This window comes from Zonotrichia leucophrys, chromosome 1A (assembly GCF_028769735.1).
Source record: "Zonotrichia leucophrys gambelii isolate GWCS_2022_RI chromosome 1A, RI_Zleu_2.0, whole genome shotgun sequence".
Classification (NCBI taxonomy): Eukaryota; Metazoa; Chordata; class Aves; order Passeriformes; family Passerellidae; genus Zonotrichia; species Zonotrichia leucophrys.
Genome location: NC_088170.1, coordinates 13,019,018 through 13,037,496, shown reverse-complemented (window position 1 = coordinate 13,037,496; position 18,479 = coordinate 13,019,018). Strand labels below are relative to the sequence as shown.

The following is an 18,479-nucleotide window of genomic DNA, read 5'->3' as shown; positions in this document are numbered from 1 at the left end:
TTTTGCACTCCAGCATCCAAGACAAATTAATCTTCTACCTCCTACACAGCAGCAAAGGTATTTGGTTGGTGAAAAGGAATGGGAGGGGTTCATCATTACAGTGATGGATTTTTTCAGCCTGCCTTTGCCTGCAACTGCTTCTGCTGATCCCCAAACTCCACCTAAGGACTAGGATAAAACAAGTTACTGTCACAGAGCATTGCCACTGACTTTGGAAGGAGTGAAACTTTGAGCAAACACAGTAATGTGCCAAGTATTTGATCTAAGATGTCAGCCAGATGTGTTCAGTGGGCCATGGTGATGCACACAATTGAGTCAAAAGAAAATGAAAATAGAAGCATTTAATAGAAAACCAACAGGGAATCTCTTTCCTTCAAACTATGGCTGTTGCTCTTTGATTACAATTGCCCAAGGCCCCACTCCATCTGGTCCATAGATTAGGATGTCACTGCCTCAGTGAAAAATGAACCATTGCTGCAGATATATTAGTAGTTTTCAGAAGCTCTTCTGAATACGAGATCATCTGGCCATGAGATATAACCAGGATGGTATATAGCAGCATCTGGATTTTTGGGTAGGCAGTATCTCAGTGTGAATATAGGGAAGTTCATGTAGTATTTGTGGATGCACTGAAATCAAGGAACAGCGGAAAAGCCTTAATTTCCTACTCTTTCTCTCATCCAGCTGTACAACAGGTTAAAAGGAGAGAATATGACTTATTTCATTAAACAATGAGCATTAATCTCTGCCAAAAGCAAAATGCCTGAGTGAGGAGTCTCATGGGTTACATCCCTCACTCAGACTCAGTGCAGAGTGACAATATCTGCCTGCAGATGTAAGGCAGGAGAGGTTTGGTGCTGCCAGCCTGCTGGTGGAAGCTACATCCCTTCTAAGCATCCCTGCTTAGACAGGAATGCACATCCTGCAGGCAGGTCAGGCTCTCTCCTTCTCTCTCCCTCCTGCTATCCCACTATTTTCTATGCTGAGTCCTCTAATATGTAGCAGTACCACGGTGACAGCATGAGCTCAGAGAGGAGTGACCTTAGCCTCAGTCAGCGGGACTTTTTGAGGGTAGGAACCTGTACCAGCAACAAAATGGATGTCTTTGATGTAGCTCTCACTGAGAGCTTCCCTGAGAAGCAGAGTGTAGAATCAGCACAGGAGCTGCTAGACATTTCTGTGCAGGGGCTTGTGCTGCTGGGGGATGGAGAGATCCCAGTCCCAGGGCACCGGCCTTGCTCCTCCACTTGCAGCAGACCCAGAGGAGATCTAACTACACTCACAGCTTAGGGTCCAGGCCTGCTCACGCTGACGCCTCAGTGGCACCTGCATTACTGAATCCAAATGGTTTGGGAGTGAGTGTAGAGCCTTCTGAAACGTGTCTCTGCTAAAGGAACAAGTTCCTGACAAGATTGCCACAGAGCAACTTAATGGGTTTCTGCTGCTGTTCAAAAGCTGTGAATATCTCTATTCATTCCCTTGGAAAAAAGGTTAATAAACTCAGAGAATTAGGGAATATTTCTGTGTAATAGCTTGGATGTGGGAAGAGGGGGCAGGGTGTAAAGGTCGTGGGTTTTGCCATATAAATATGCTAGGCATGCTTCTGAATTTCCTTCTGAGGAGGGTGAAGCTCAGGTCACGTTCTGCTTAAGGAAGAGCCGAGGAAGAGCAGAGAGGGGGAATAAGGGAGGGATTATTCCTGTGCAGAGTTTCTCTGAGTTACCCAACCAAAAACCCTGCCAATGTGATTCAGTTCTTTCTCCAAACCAGTGGAGCAGGCACTGACTGCAGACATGACTGCCCCAGGGAATCACACCTCCAGGCAGAGCTGGAAATAAGGGCAAGGGAATCCATCATGAACTTTCTCTGCTCTCGCAGGCAGGAACTTTCTCTGATTAGCTTCAGTGGCTGCAGTGCTCCTCTCTCTTACATAAATCATTGGCTGGGGTAGAATGGAGTGGGACCTGGGACGCACTGTGGAGGAGGAGATTCAGGCCCTGGACACAAAACCAGAAGAACAGAAGCAGAGAGACACAGACTGGGAAGCCCACCAGAGATTTCAGCTAGCCCAGGGACCCTCCTGGGCAGGAAGGGAAAGAGCTCTGCCTGCAGCCAAGCCTAAAGCCTGTGCCTGTGGCTTGTGATTAAGAAAAGGCAGAGATGGATGTGCCCGAAAGGCAGGAGCTCCCATCCCACAGCCTGATCTGAAGAGGTATCCAGTTAGTGCTGCTCACATCCACCAAGGAAAAGGGCTCTCCCTCAGCCTAAACCATGCTTGGTGTTCAGGTGTTGCAGAATTAAAACAAAGCAAACTATAATCTCTCCTGCTGAGTCAGAGACATGGAAATATTTAGATTCTGTTTCTCTCCTCATCAGCTGCACAAAAGCCTGAAGGTTGTGTGAGGATTCTCTTCCCTGTCACTCTGGCCACAGGGACATTAATCATGTGAAAAACAGGGATGTGGGCAGACTCGAACAGGCAACGCTGCCTCGGTCTGGCAGGAACACGGACCTGCAGCGCTGCAGTGAACACACAGCTCCTGCAGAGCACTAAATGTGGTCTCCTTGCAGCACAAGCAGCTATTTGCATTTCACTTGTAAGAAAGCTCCTGAAGAGAATTACCGTGATGGCACGGGATGTGCAGACAGCACTGCTGTTCCATACCCCCAGAGCATTCATAAACGAGTCTCAAATGCCAGAGTAACCAGCAGGCTGTGGGGTCCCAGTTCTCCATTGCTGCAAGGATGACAGAAGGACTACAGTGGACTGGGGAGGTCCCTTTTTTATGCAAACATAGGCACAGATTGTGCTGGACAGAAATGGAGACTAAATGATTTTCTGTCCTTATCAATTGTAGGGCAGTGCCAAGCAGTAGACAAAAACCTCTCTACTGTCTCTTTTACATTGAGATGACTGAGGATGTGACTTACCCAAAGTAACAAATAAGTACGTGCCTCATGCATGATCACTTATCTGAAGCTTCCCCTCCTAACAGGCTTGGAACTGATGGTAGAGACAGAATGATAAAAAATTACTCCTCATATAAGGGTCAGACATGAGTAACTAGGATGAGGTGTTCACCTGTCTTCATACACAACTTGTGAGATAATTTTAGGTGACACTTCCCCAGTCAAGTTTTAAGAGTTACAGAGCAGTTTTTTGAATTAGTCTGTTTTTTACTAAAAGCACCTAGCAATCATAAGAAAACAAAATCACACATTCCAGCCTCTTCTGAACAGTGTTATGAAAAAGAGAGCAGGAATTTTACATGGCCTAAAAAATAACTGCAGCACATAATCTAGAGGATGCTCAAGATCAATCCTTTATCCTCTCATTTTCCATTGCACACACTCTAATACCTGCTTCTATTGATCTGACATGCAGAAAACTAGGACAGCTAAAAGAGAATTACCTGGTACATGCAGCAGCATGGCAGGTGTGATCTACCTTGAGGGTGGATCAGACAGCCACAGCTAAAAACTAGGACATACGTGTTTGCCAGGAGGGATTTCAGAATGGCCACTGCATTCTAAGTAAAGCCAAGTAAAAAGAGAAGTGCACAATCTGTCGTTGCTGACTCCACTGTCTCTTTCTTCTAAGGGCAACTCTCTTCAAAAAGCCCCACATCAAAAATCAGCAACCCAGAATCTCAGAGAGTGTTACACAGTCCCAGCAGGGGAGATGGGATGGGACCTCTGGACCTCACCCTGTCCAACCACCCTGCCCAAAGCAGGCTCAAGAAGACAGCTAGCAACTGAGGCAAAATTTCTCATTTATACTAACTCTGATGTGTTTTCATGGTGATGAACACAGGAAAATTTCCATTCAGCCATCTTAGAGATACTCGGGTCTTTCATACATTTAAGCATTTTTTTCTGACTGCTCTGAACATGCATTTGAATACTAAAGAGGGTTTATTTTAAAAATTCAAGCTTGTTTTGGAAACATCATTAATGAATGTAACTGTACTCGGTAGACTTGGTTGCAAAATAGGAAGTTAGAGATGTTTGCAAATTATTTGTGGCACCACATGAGAATTATGAATTTGAAAAGCATTTATCAGCACACAGTCTTTTCATAAGTGAAGAAAAGGATGAGAGTACTAATATCTAAGGCTATCATTGGTGTTAGCAGTTGGCCATATCACCTGAATACTCTAAAAAAGTAGGACAAACACCAAAAGAAAGAAAAGTAGGACATTTAATCACTCCACACCACCTGGAACATTCAGCACTGCATCAAGTGCACATACTCAGCACACTGAGATGCAGTGGACAGATGAACCTGGAATATTTAAGTGGGAAGCAATGGCTATTGTATGAGGTTATGCCTGAAATATTCATCAGGAGAAGATAATTTAATGTTTTCTTACTTAAAAAAAAATCCCAGATCTTCTGTTCTGCAAAATGAAGGGAAAAGAAAACCCAAAACATAGTAGGGATACTAATCCATAGGGTTTAATCAGCTTTTCTTATCACTAACAGCAGAGTGTCTTCTGGACCATCTTCTGCATCAATTTGATTTTTGCAGAACAGACTTTTGCACACCTAGAATCCCAAATTTAGCCTCAAGCAGCCCCCTTATGTTACAACTCATATCCCATCCTGACATTCTTAAGAGAAGGATTTGGAGAAGCTTTAAAAAAAAAAAAAGCATTTTATTGACTGTGATGTTTTTGAATTGCTAAAATGGCATTTTGTAAGAGGGAAAAAACAGTCAGAAAAAAAAAAAAGTGCCGAGTATTACATTCATTACCCTACCCACCAGTCCCTGCCAGACTGCATCCTTATTCTCCTGAGTTTGCAAACTGAGAGTGGTAAAAGGAGGCTGCACCCTCCAAAACCCAGAGAGAGAAAACCCCACGGGTGTGCCCGGGTGGACTCTCTCCCTTTATTCCAATAAAGTTACAGGGCTCCTCTGTCTTCTTTTAGACATAAATTTCTGTCGTTTGTGGCTTTTCCTGAGAAAAGTTTCACTGAAATCCAAAAAGATTACATGTACTGGCTTCCCTTGATCAATTGGGTGGTTTACCTTGTGAAAAATTGTTATAGACAATATAGTTACAACCTCATGCTGGGAGAGGCTACCACCACTAGCTTGTCCCAAAGCTTTTTTCCATGATGAGGTCAGATCTTGTTCCTTGTTTATGTTTCCACTTTCCCTGGCAGGCTGTTCATGCTGTTCATGGCTGCATGGCATCCTTGTGATATTGGTGTTTTCTATGTGTGACTGGAGACGTTTCTCCAGGTTCTTCAGCCATCCTGATGGTTAGGCTTAAACAGCAACCCCCCCCCCCCCTTACTTCCTGGACAACATTTCTTCTAACTTCATTTTATGGAATATTTGGAATTGAATATTTTCAGTTTGTTGTTTATTTGTGATTCTGTTTTACTTTTGAGTTTTGTTTTGATTTTCTTTGGGTTTGTTGTTGTTGTGTTTTGTTTGGTTGGTTTGGGTTTGGTGTTTTTGGCAGGTTTGGGGTTTTCTTTGGGTTTTTTATGTTGTTTTTGTTTTATTTTGGTTTTTTTTTGTGCGGGCAGGGGTAAGACCATGTATATTTTTATTGATGTTGTGAAATACAAAGCTGTGTTTTGTATCACGTACATACAGGCAATGTGTGAATTTGTGATTGCGATATGTGTGGAGACCGTCAATGGGACAGCTGCAAATTCTAATCATAACTGAGGAAGTAAAGCATGGAGAAAGGCCTTTGAACCCATCTTTTGTTTGCAATTGACCTTAGTTGATTTAGGAGCATTGGAATTAAAGCATTAAGGATGTTGCTCTTTGCTTGCAGTTAAGCCCTAAAGAGTTCTGCAATAATAACCTTTTGAAGTATAATCTTAGAATATTGCTTGTATCTCTGAAACTATAGCTTTGGAATATATATAAAGGAAATATGCTTATCTCATGCCTTAACAAAACAAAGAAAAGCAGCTTGAGAAAGGAAGATGAACATCAACTCAAGGATTTATAGTTCCGACCAAGGGAAGCTGGACATCACTGTTATGAGATTTATAGTCCTTGCAATTAAAAGGTGGACACACATCTGGGGAGCTGGACCTCACCAGATGGGATTCGTCTTTCTTCTTTCAGAAACCGGACCACCACCATCTGGGGATAATCCTTTTGGATACATCCTAAGAAAAACTAAATCACAATAGTGTATAGAATTGTGACATAAAAATTTGGAATAGAAACTGCTGATGAGTAAAAATTGGAATAGAAACTGCTGAGAATGCTTATGAGTACCCCTGTAAATACCTGTAAGCCTCAACCATCGGTGTGCAGTTGGAGGGAAAACTTCCCCCACTGTACCCAGCGCTGTATTGCTCATACTTTACCATATTAATTAATAAATTGATTGCTGCTTGAATATTGGCCTAGTCAAGCTTCTTATTTGTAACGATGTGGGAAAAAGACCTGTTTACTTCTGTCCCCCGCCACGCTCCATCTCCATCTGCCCGCGCTCCCGGCAGCGTCAGCGCCGGCAGCCAAGAACCTATGGCAACAGGCCCTCTGGGGGCTGGAGCGGGGCAGCGAGCGCCGGGACTCTGGGAAGAGTGAAAACTCTTTTCCTTGGGATTCGCGGGGTTTTTTTTATTTGTTTTTTCGTTTGTTTGTTTGTTTCGGTGACGCGCGGCCGGCTGCGTGCGCGGAACGCCGGGGCCGGGGGAGCCGTTTCCAGCCGAGCCGGGCCGGGCACGGCAGCGGCCCCCGGCGCGGCGGGGCACCATGGCGAAAGTGCTGGCGGCCCTCAGGAACCACTGGAAGAAATCCACGTTCGGAGCCTGCCTGCTGGGCTGGGGCGGACACTGGCTCTATGGGAAACACTGGTAATGCCGGCTGGGCTGGAGCCGGGCCGGGAGGCGGGAGGGAGGGAGGGAGAGATGGAGGGAGGGGGAGCGGCTAAAATGGGGGTCGGCTCTCGGAGGGCCCCGGCAGGCGGAGGGGATGGATCTCCCTCCTGCATGGATGGAGGAGCAGGAGGGGATGGATCTCCCTCCTGGATAGATGAGCAGGAGGGATGGATCTCCTTGGCTGGGCTCGGTGCCTTTCCTGCCTTCCCATGCCGGCCGCGTTGCAGGACTGGGGCGGGTTCCGGCGGGAGCTTTAAACAGAGGGGATGTGGGGATGTCTGGTTGGTATATGGGGCCTCTTGGACAGGAGAAGGTTTTCTGTCTTCTAGTCTAAAAAAGATTGTCGTGAGCCACACGTGTGCCTTCAGCTGGCTTTGGGTCTGTGCTGTAGGGATTACTGGAGCAAGGCCTGCAGGGTGTGCTGAGCGTGGCCCATCCCAGCGTGGTGTCCTGTGCCTCTGGGCTTTCCCTGCTCCTGTTTGCTGCAGCCCCTGGCTACAGGGTACAAAAAGAGACCCTACAGGGTACAAAAAGAGTCCCTGGCTCTTCCTGAGCCCTGGCACTGGCAGCCTTGTGCTGTCCCCACCGCCGGTGCGGTCGTTGCTGCTGTCACCCACCCAGTTTGGGAGAAGCCTGGCAGCTGCTCCTCCCCTAAGTTATACCTGGTGGGGCCATTGCCACTGCTTACCTGGGGAGTAAATGTCCCTGATGTGAAAAACGCCAATCACTTGTTTTTAAAATTTTAAAAGTTCAATAGTAATAAAATGGTTATAAAAATAGTAATACAATTAGAGTAATAATAATTTGGGTAAATTGAATTAGGACAATATGAGACAATAAATACAAAGAGTTACTGACGTCTGGGTAACTTTTTTTGGGCAGCACAAGCCGAAAAATGACACACGTCTACAGAGGATTAACCCTTTAAAACAACAGCCTGTTGCATATTCATACACCTCATACATGATGTATAAATTCCATTCAAACATAGGATTCTGTCTGGTCATCGTCAACTTCTTCCTCTGAATCCTTACAGCACCTTTGAGGCAGGAAGAAGTTTGTTTCTTCTGATAAGAGAGCAATAAATTCTTTTTCTCTGAAAGATTTAGGTGTCCTGTGGCTGCTATCTTGCTGCAAGTCCTTTCTTTAAAAAAAGTATCCTACATAGCATAGTTTCTATTTTAACTTTTTTAATAATCCAAAACTATATTTAACACAGTACTTAAGAGAATTAATACAGCATTACTTTCTGACACAACACATATAATATTAATTTTAATATTTGCAAAAAAGCCAATCATAAAATACATGCATTTTTCACACCTGATATTTATCTTTTAATTCTTGTCCTTAAGGATTATGGGTAATGTGTTTGACTGGAAAGGAGGCGTAGCCAAATTATTTTTAAAAGTTGTTACTTTTGGTTCTGCTGCTTATTGTCACTGTCTTAATGATTTTTAATTGTTTACTCAGGTTTTTAACAATGCTCTTTTCTGCTTGCATTGCAATGCTGCCAAAGCCTCGGTGGAAAAGTTAGGAAAATAAATCTGTTTATGTTGTTTTTATACTCTCTTCACATCCTTTTACCTAGGGACTTTGTTTTGCGTGGTACATCTGCTTTAGTTGCCTGCTTCTTACCTGAAGCACTGAGACTCAGTGTTCCCCTTGTATCTGTTGTATCTGGGAGTTCCTGTGCCTGTGTGCTGTGGTTTCAGATGTACACTGATTTCTTGTGTGGTAGCGGTGAAATTGTGTTTGGATCACTGAGAATTTGGAGTGTGCTGCAGGTGACGTGGTGGGGAATAAGGAGGAAAATATGAAAGGCAAACAACCAAAAAGGGAATCTTTGGTATCTAAATTTTGGTGTGTGGGGGTTGTTTGCCCCAAGTGTAGGCATGGTGCTTTAACCCAGAAATTGTACTGGGGGCAGAAAAATTTTACATATCCCATTCTCCAATCTCCCTATTGTCTGTAAAGGAAAATACAGCATTTCCTTAGAAGGCACTGGGAACGCAAGGTAGGAAATCCTGTGATGACAGACAGCTCAGTGAGACTTTGATGCAGGCCATAGCTACTGCTTTCACAGTTTTAAACACTGTTTGGGAACACTGACAACTGTTTAGCAGTTTCTGGGTCATTCCCTGCAGAGAGTTGTTTAATTCAGGTTATAGAAAAACAAGGAATGGCAAGAGTGTAAAGAAGAGTTCAAAGGTGGTCTCAAGAGCCCTTTGTGATACTCTCTGAGGTGAGGACCTTACCTTGTGGTTGGTGGACAGCAGGGAGTAGGCCAGGATGCCTCTCTGTAGCCTGTGGGGATGGCTTTGGTGGGAGTGTTTTGGTACACTCCCTGTTCCCAGTTTCTGTGCTGTGTCCCAGTTGTGCTGGGGAACGGGGAGGTGCCTTTGGTCCCATGCCCAGGTGGCCACAGACAGCACTGGGAGAGGGAGAGGTTAATGAAGGATCTGTAGGGGCTGGGCTGGCCCTGAGGCTTCTTGTTATCCACATCAGAGCCTCAGTCGCTGTGCATGAGCCATACCTGACTAGACTGATATTTGCCCTTTGAGAACACATTTAAAGTGTAGGGAGGTCTTGTGCTTAGGTTTCTGGCATCACAAGTTCCTGATGAAGGGCCTTGCTTTAGCACAGCATTGGCTCAGATTGGCCTCTGACTTCTGGAAGTAGCTGATGTTGGTCATTTATTTACAGCCAAAGAAATTTTTTGTTTGCCATCCTGCATCCCTCTTTTCATCCTTGTGAGTTTTCTGAAATATTTCTCTTGCAAGGAGAAGGTGATTTGCTTTTTTGACTTGTCAAGGTTCCTTCTTCTTTTGGATACAGCAGCCATGATGCCTGCATTAAGTGGAGCTATTGTAAATACCAATCTGTCCTGCAGATAAATGGCAGCTCTTGTCTAGTCAGCCTCTCCCAGCTCACAGGGACAGAAGAGCTCTGAAGTTCTTCCTTAAGACTTTGGAGGATGCTGTATGGACGGGAAGAGTGTTACCTTTTCCAGCCTTGTTCCCAGTGCCTCTTCCCTGCCTGGAAATGGATGTGGGAGCGCCCCTTGCACACCCTGAAGTCTGTGCTGTGGAGCCTGGTGCGGGTGCCCTGTGCTCCCTGGAGTGTAAAGGATAGGGAGGCACTGGAATGTGATGGATCATCACTGAGCTGGTCTGAACGTTGTGGATGGCAATAATTGTAAAGGCTGAGGAGCTGCTTAGTCCTGGCACTTTCTTCCTGCTGTGTTTAGTTTCTGGATCAGTGTGTTAGCCTTTCACTTTGGGGGGTGCTGGTTCAAATACTGACTGATTTAAAGTAAGGAGTTTTGAATGAGCAGGAAGAATTAAAGTAGGAAACCTTGTGCTTTTCCCCCCTCTGCCGTGAGCTATTCAGCCCTTCTGAGCCTGTGATAGTGCAGAAGGTACCTCTTCACAGGGCTCTCAGTCAGGAGCTGGCAAAGGGTTTTCATGTGTCAAATGATAGGAATTATGTCTGGTTGAACTACTGTTAACTAGAACCCCATTCTTGCAAAGCCATAATGCATCTTAAAATTCCTTTGTTCTCATAAAAGAATATGCTTTAAAGATCCATTGTCTTGCATTTAGGATAGCAATCACTCTTGTGCTGTCTGAGAAGTAGGAGGATAACTCAGTGTTTCTACATGTGAGCTTGTCTGGATTGCATGAATTTATAGATTAGGCTCATTTTAATCTGTAGCGTATCATGGTGCAGGTACAAGGGACAATTAATTTACTATTCTAGATCAAAGCTTGCAGGGTATTCAGATTGTCAGATGTCTGCTCATACACAGTAAAATTACCTCTGCTTAACATACACAGGTGAGGATGATTACAAATAAAGATTGTTCTTTACCATTTGATTGTTTTAAAATTTTCACCAAGTTTGGAATCCCTTCTCAACTTCATGTCCTGGGTCACCTTTCCTGAGCTGAGCTGCAGCTGTTCTTTGCAGCCCCAGGGGCTGCAGTGAGTTACCTGCTCTGCCAAATCAGCAGAAATGAAATCTCTGCGTGATGGACATCAGCTGAGCTGATTGTCAGGTTTGACCAGACTGTTACAGTGATGTCACTGCAGAAGTGATCATCACCATGGCAGGATGGAGACCCTGGATATTCTGCTGAGGCAGTTGACTCATCACATACTTAGTTTTACTCTGTATATATTAAAGTATTGACATTCTCAGTAGAAAATGCTGGCAAAGCACCTGAGCCTTTGACTGCCTGCCAGTAATCCTGAGTGGTGCTGTTATCTACAATTTGAATGTTAGTCTCTGTGTGTTTGCCAGCTGATAACTCACTTTGTCACCTTTCTGCATATACTTCCTGAGTAGCCGACTTTATTTCATCCAAACTTTGTCAAAAAAACAGAGTATAAATTCTGAGTCTTAGGTAAAGCTGATGAAACCTAAGATTTGTCTTTCATGCCCTTCCAAGGCCAAGATGGAAGTAAATTCCAATACCCAGTAAAGAGGATTCTGTGCTCTTGCTGTATTAGAAGCAGCCAAAAAAGCTCTCTGCTAAGATAAAATCTTTTTCAGGAGTTCTGATATAGCTCCTGAGGACAGATCCTGTGTGCACAGCTTTGGTCAAGTTTCTCCTCACGAAACTGTTTGGTGCAGACACTAAACTTTGAAGTTTTTAGACTTGTTCATATTTGAGGATATTTAATAGTCTTAGATTTAATGCTGATAACCCATTTTGGAATGAGATCCTGAGCTTCTTTACATTTGTAGTGTGATCACTTTTAGGGGAGTTGCTTTGCTTGGATGCAAGACAGACCCTTGCTGCAGCTGAGAGCCTCAAACAGCTTCAGTTCAGCTTTGTTGTCCTCTCCTTGTTGCATCCATTGCTGCCCTGAGTGACTTTGATCATGGCAGCTATCATTCCACCCTGGCTTCTGCTGGCTCTTGGGCACAGAACTCAGCCTCATCTCTGAGCAGCATCCATACTAAATTGTGTGCATCTTGTGCCCCTGTGTAAGAGTGTCAATGCCCTATTCCAGCTGAAAATGTTCAGCACAGGAGCAGTGGGCAGCTGTCCTGCCCTAGGGATGTTGCAGAGAAATCAGAGCAGGTCCTACAGATGTTGTGTTCTCAGAGCTTTGTGTGCTCTCCACAGTCACTCTGTGTCTCTTCTGTGTTGGTGCCATCCTTTGGTGTGGTGCTCTGCTCTGCGCAGTCTGTGCTGCTGTGGCTCTGGCCTTGAGGCTGTGCTGGGAATGTTCTGGCTCTGGGTTCAGCCTAGGACAGTCTCTTTCTTCCATACCCTGCCACTACTGTTTGTTCCTCTCCGTTTCCCAATTTTTTACTGCTTAAGCAAGTTGGCCCAGCTGTAAGCTGTGTGATGCTTAATTCTCACAGCAGGAAGACAGCCCTGAGTTTGCCAGCAGATGCAACACTGCTTGTCTGTTTGGCTTTAAGGCCAAATGCTGTAGATAAGGCCTTGGGGGAAACGTGAAGTAAAAATTGATTTTTAGTTTGCTGTGGATATGGTGCAAGTCAGAAGAAATCTCTTTGTATTCTTTAAGGCAGTGGAGCAATTTCCCTCTGCCTCCACCTGCTCATGTTTGAGGGTTCTTGAAAAAGCTTTGCTACTCCCTGATAGTAGACAATGAAGTACAAAAAATCAACCAAATGTTTGTTATTAAAGTTATTAAAGTTTGTTATTAAAGTTATTAAACCTTATGTTTGTTATTAAAGTCTCACCTTTTCTGGGAGCTGATGAGCAGTCATATTTTGAGAATGAATACATACTGAGGCAGAGGGTTTTAAGAAGTTTCCTTCTAGCTGATTTACACATTTTTTCTAGCTCTATTTAGTGTTTGTTATGACCTGCAGAGGACTTGCAGGGCCAATTGGGGTACTTGATGTGAGCCATGTGAGGTGAGTCAATGCAGCAGCTGTGATGAAGGAGGAGGACTGCTGTTCTTAAAAATGCATCCCTGTGAGTGCATCTGTACTGTTTTTTCTGGAGTTTGAATCTAGTTAAGTGTTGGCATAATATTTTAAGGAAATGAAAAAATTCCTATTACCTGGCATCTTTAAACCAAACCTGGGACATCCTTGACAAACTCAAGAGGACTTTGAAATATCCCAGTTGAATTATGGGATTCAACACTATGAGTGTGGCTGGGATGGTGTGGGATTCTGGGTGCTGTGCTGCTGGAGAAGTGAGACAAATCACCTGGAAATTGCTGGGTGGTAAATGATTCCTCTAGTCTCAGAATCTAGACTTTTCCTTTGACACCAAAATGGTAAGTGTCAAAGTAGGCTTCTTCTGTCTCTTTAAGTGCTTCAGTGCAGGAGAAAATCAGCATAAATGTTGACATCTAAACTGTCAAGCTTAATTTTTATGGGTAAAACTCACTGAGGTGAATCCTTGACAGTTGTTTTGCGGATCTTTGAGGTGGAGAAAGAGAACAGTATTTTCAGCTTGTATTTGGGAAGTATTGCTGGACTTCATTTTCAAGACAATTAACACTGCAGCATAAAGCTGGGGGCACCAGGAAAACAGCCTGACTGACAGTGTGACAGAGCTTGACTTGGGAACAAAATACCATCAATGTGAAGTAAACAGATAATGTGGGCTTGGCTGGGATTTGTTCAGAAGGTTAGGACAGCAATTCTCAAAGACATCAACTGTGCAGCCATCATTTGATAATGGGGGCTCCTTGACATCCCATAATATTTCAATTTTATGTATTGAAATTGCAATTATTTTCTATTTGCTTTGGCCACACGTAGTCACAGAGGGAGGTGACAATGTCCCTGTGTGAGGGCTCGTGCCCTCAGTGACACAGTGTGGACTCAGCCCGTCAGGCTGTGTTGATTGTCTGGAATTAGTTGTGACACTGCTGGCCACAGCCTGGAACACCAACCTTTGCAGAGTTATTATTTTAACTGCTGCATTTCCATCATATCACTGCAATCAAACCCAAGGCTGTTGCTCCTCTAAGTGATATCGCAGGTGCTTAATACAAATTATCTACTCCTTTGGTTTTAAGGAGCAAATATGACAGCATGCCTCTGAGGAATTCTTTTGCAGACATTCCAGTTACTTGTTATCCTGATGAGGTATTATTCACATATTTTCTTTTTCCATGCTTGAACTCTTCCTTTGTCTTTTCATTATTACCAGGAATAAATCTGTGGCTTTTATAGCGTAGTTATTTTCACAGAACCCAATTTTATATCTCACCTGAAGTCACCCTACTTCTCATTTCATGGCACTGCAGCATCTCTTGGTGATGCCAAAAAGAGCAGCTTGTATAGTTCTAGTGACAGATAAATATTGTAAACCAGTGGAATCAAATAGATGGCACTTGGGTTTGGCCTTGCCTTGCCTTCTCTTCTGCCATTTCCATGGCAGGGCTTGGCCTGATGAGCCACACTTTGGGGCAGAAGTGTGCTGTTCTCCCAGCCACCTGCTTTTGTCTGGTTGGCCTTTAATCCTTTTGGTTGGTACAGTGTTTGTTTTGGTATGCTGACTGTAAGTGGGGCTTTTTGTGTGTGATATTTTGAGACAAAAATATATGGTCTGGCCAGGTACTAGGCAAGGACAAGTGGAGGATGGAGAGTGTTGGTATCTGGAGAACAGGCAGGACTCGGCACAGCAGAACAGTACTTGGCATTTTGTCTGCAAGGGGAAATAGGGCATTTTTGGGGCTGGGGAAGGAATAGACTTTCATTCCTCACCCTTGCCAGTGACAAGTCAGGAACATATTTCTGAACAGACCATCTGACATATCTGACACTGAGCATCTCTCTTTTACCCTTCGCTTAATGCAATGAATGTTTTTCACCTGAGTTACTGTTTTGGGCCATGCTCAGACCTGGGTGAGTGGGAGGTGCTGCATTAATGTGTTTTTTGGCTTGCAAACTGATGGAAAGGGCAGCTCACAGTTGTAATGCACAAAGATTTAAGTCCTCTCTAGAACCCTTCCACACTGCCAGAATGGTAAGTACCTTTAGGGTAAACACCAGGCAGCAAGAACACTGGAAAAACCCACACCTGAGCTCTGGAGTACAGTTATGTAGCAATTTAATAAATAAATCACAGTTACACAGTGTGCCAGAGCCTACATAATCTCAGCACACTTGGCATCCTGGTCTTTGTTTTCTGCTTTTATTTTTTGTAGAAATAATGCTAATGTGCACATGCAGAAAAAAAAAATGAATCAATGGGGGTGTTTTATCCTTAAAATGTTTTGGGGTTTTTTCTGTTCCAGTGTTGTCAAACTGTGTGTAAAAAGGGTATGTACCTACATTTTGAAAATGAGCAAATTGTTTTAAATTTACACAACATAATGTCCCCTTTCTTTTCTGTCTTACCTGATAGTGATAACCTGCTACGAAGAGCTGCATGCCAAGAAGCCCAGGTAATACTGTTTAAAGTAATAAAATTAGATTCAAATCTGCCTCTTATCTTGGTTGTGCAGGGCTCCTGAGATGTTCCCAGTGGGCCTTTCCTACGTGACAAGCCTTCTGATGATTTCATCATCCGTGTTCTTTCCCTGGATGCCCAGGGGTGCTGCCCCTTGTGTGTCCTGGCTGCTGCTGCAGGGGAGGGCAGCGTTATCCTTGGGGTGATCTTAATTGCTGCTGGAGCTACCCAGACCTCCATTGCTGCATGTGCAATTGCTCTGTGCCTGTAAACCTCTGGCAGGGAGATGATTTGTTGATAAGAGTGAAATCCCAGCCCCACCAGGTGGGGTGGATGCTGGGCAGAAGCTGCACAAACCACTTTGTGTCAGTGCCCTTGTCTGTTTGACCCTGGGTGACTTTATCTGACATCCCAGCTGTGATGACTGACTGACCCAGCTCTTTTGGGACCCATCTCCTGGGAACTGCATGGGGACAGCCTGGTTGCTGATCAGTGACAAAAAGGCCACTGTTTGGGGGGGAGAGTTACTCTCTCAGGGTACTGGCTGTTGCATTTCTTAGATTGTGGCCTGCATGGGCAAACAGCAGTCAACAAACTCCCATACTGCAATATTCCCACAAAGAAATCTTGTCCTTAATAAGCAGTCTTTTGGAGGTGTAAGTGCTGCTGCCTATGGATGACATCACCTCTGTAGGATTTTAAGAGTTTTTACCTCCCACAAATAAAGTTTATTCTGAACCTGCCTCTTCATGACAGATCTTTGATGTTTTGCAGAATGTAACACTGCTCCCATCATTGCCATGTACTGGGGCTTGAGTAGAATGGTGAAAATTATTTTTCTCAGTAAAAAGTGTTGTGCACCTGAATTATCCCAATTTTAGCCTGTCTGCTGTTGAAAGATTTTCACAGCAACTTGTCTTGTGCAATGGATCTTCATGCCAGAATAGATGTAAGGGAACTCACTGCTCATGAAAAAACAAGGAAAATCTTTCCCTGAAAATACTGCTTTCATAAACCATACTTGTAATTTCAGAGTCTTTTTGTTTTCACTATTCATTTTTACTACATAATAACAAAGTAGAAGTTTTTTTATATGACAAAAAATAACCATTAATACCTCAGTATTTGAAGCATGCTGACCAAATTAAACCAAATTTTCTAAAAGGAGTTGATTAAGTGGTTTGTGTGTATTGTGTAAAGAAAGGTGTAAATGTTAAGGAAAAGACTGATACCAGCAGATAGTTCAGTTGTGGAAATCCTGAATTTCCCATTTCTTAAATCCAGTTATTAAGTGACAGGTTCTATTCCATTATAGCTTATTCTTAGAAATGAAAATACAAAAGCACTGTCAGTAGAGCTTTTGCAATTTTAGTGGTTAGAGCCTGAGAAAATGTCCTGCAGAAGACTCCTGCATTAGAAAGGAATGAACCAGAAAGCCTAGTAATCAATTCTTGCTGCAATTTCCATTCTCACTGACGTGTCATTGCCAAATAGTGCTTGAAAACACACAGCAGTACTGCATTAAGGCATTAAGTGTCTGGTATTCTTCAGAATAACAACAATCTAAAATTGTTTGTAAAACGCTACTTGCTTTTATAGTGCTATATTATAAGTATTGGGGAAAAAATAGAGACAAACTCACCAAAGAAAAGGTTCAGTTGGAATGAAGTGTGTGTGAAGTTCTTACTATTTTTACATTGGATTTTTAGGTTTTTAAGCCTGTTACGTTATCAAATTGGTGAGGGAGCTGCCTTCCCGAGAGAGAATCCATGAAAGCAGTATTTCATGCAAAGGTTCTGCCATGTGTGTCTGAATTTAAATACCAGTTTATGATGACAGCCTTGGTGTAGCAAATGATTATGGAGAGATTCTATAATGGAGAACCCATTTATGATATTTTTAACATTTTGCACCTCTGTCTCTGGGATAAGTCAGTGTCAGCTGACTCAGTCTTCCTTGGCAGATCAGTCTTGCTGGTTGTTGCTGAACTCTGGGCACATGAAAAGAGGTGCTGTTTAGCTGGCAAACAATTCACTCAAGGATAGTTTTCTGTAAAAGAATGTAGTTCCTTTGCTGGTGTTCATAAAGCACTATAAAAGCTTTGTATAAAGGAATTTTCCAAGTTGTAGAATAGTGGTTGACATTTTAAAAGTCCAGAAATGTAATACCTGGAAGTGTGCTTGTGACCAGAAAGTGAAAAAGGCACTGACTTACCTAAATTATACCTTCATATATATATATATTTTTTAATAACCATTTTTATAGTATGACTATAAGTTGTCTTTACTTATGTTCTGCTCTGAAAGACTTCTAGAATATTGCATTATTATTTTTTTATTTCCTGTCTTACAAATCAGCATTTGCTTTAGAAATGCCCCTGTATGTAACATAAATGTCTGAGTATATTACATAACGAAGCAATTATGTCATTACTAATAAAATCTTTATGAGCCTTGTTGGGTTGTTTAGAACCTTGCTAGATTGTTTGGAGCATGCAAATACATTATTTTGTGCCCCCTAAGCAAATAATTAGTTGTTTCTAACAGCTGTAGCATGCTAGAGGGCCCCTATTCCCCAATTCCCACCCAACAACTGCAATATAAGTTGGTCTGTTTTCCAGCTGATCTTTGAGTAAAGCTTAAGAGCTATCGATTTGTTTCACTTTCTTTGAAGATTTCTTTGCTCTCAGCAACTATTCTCATGCTTTTTCTTTCCTGAAGAAGAAATTTGGGTGTTTTAAGCAGCACAACCAGCTGTACCCTTCTTTATATTGAGGTTTCCTGTAGGGGGATAGAATATAAGCAAATAAAGATAGTGTAGAAAGTAATCTTACCCCTAAGGAGTTGCAGCTGGGCCAATTATCAAAGATTAGGAGCAGGCCTGATTTTAACAGGCCACAGCTGTAATCAATGAGAAGAAGAGTGCTATAAAAGGGTGGAGTGGCTGGGGGAGAAGGGAAGAAGAAAAAAAAAAAAAAAAAAAAAAAAAAGTCAGTGCTCTGAGGAGCTGCCAATAAGAATTACCAAGAAGGTATGAAACCTTTGTGATAAGGAGATAACAGTATGGAACCCCTGCAGTAAAGTGACAGCAGTTTTCTGAGCAAAGTTTGCAAGTGGAATTAATAATAAATTTAAATAGGTAACAGCCACTAAAATGTACTGGGGTTTTGTGTATAGTATCACCTCCTTCAATATAAAAATTCCTGCTAGGGGTTAAC

At 43.1% G+C, this 18,479-nt stretch overlaps 1 protein-coding gene across 1 annotated transcript in view; it reads left to right on the top strand.

Moving 5' to 3' along the window:
* Positions 1 to 6,557: 6,557 nt before the first annotated feature.
* The window catches only part of AGK (acylglycerol kinase), a 36,482-nt gene continuing 24,560 nt past the window's right edge, over positions 6,558 to 18,479 (top strand). The window contains exons 1-2 of the mRNA XM_064738000.1: positions 6,558 to 6,837; positions 15,218 to 15,257. Of these exons, the coding sequence (XP_064594070.1) occupies positions 6,737 to 6,837; positions 15,218 to 15,257 (141 nt within the window). The 5' untranslated portion in view covers positions 6,558 to 6,736. The remainder of the gene's footprint in view (positions 6,838 to 15,217; positions 15,258 to 18,479) is intronic.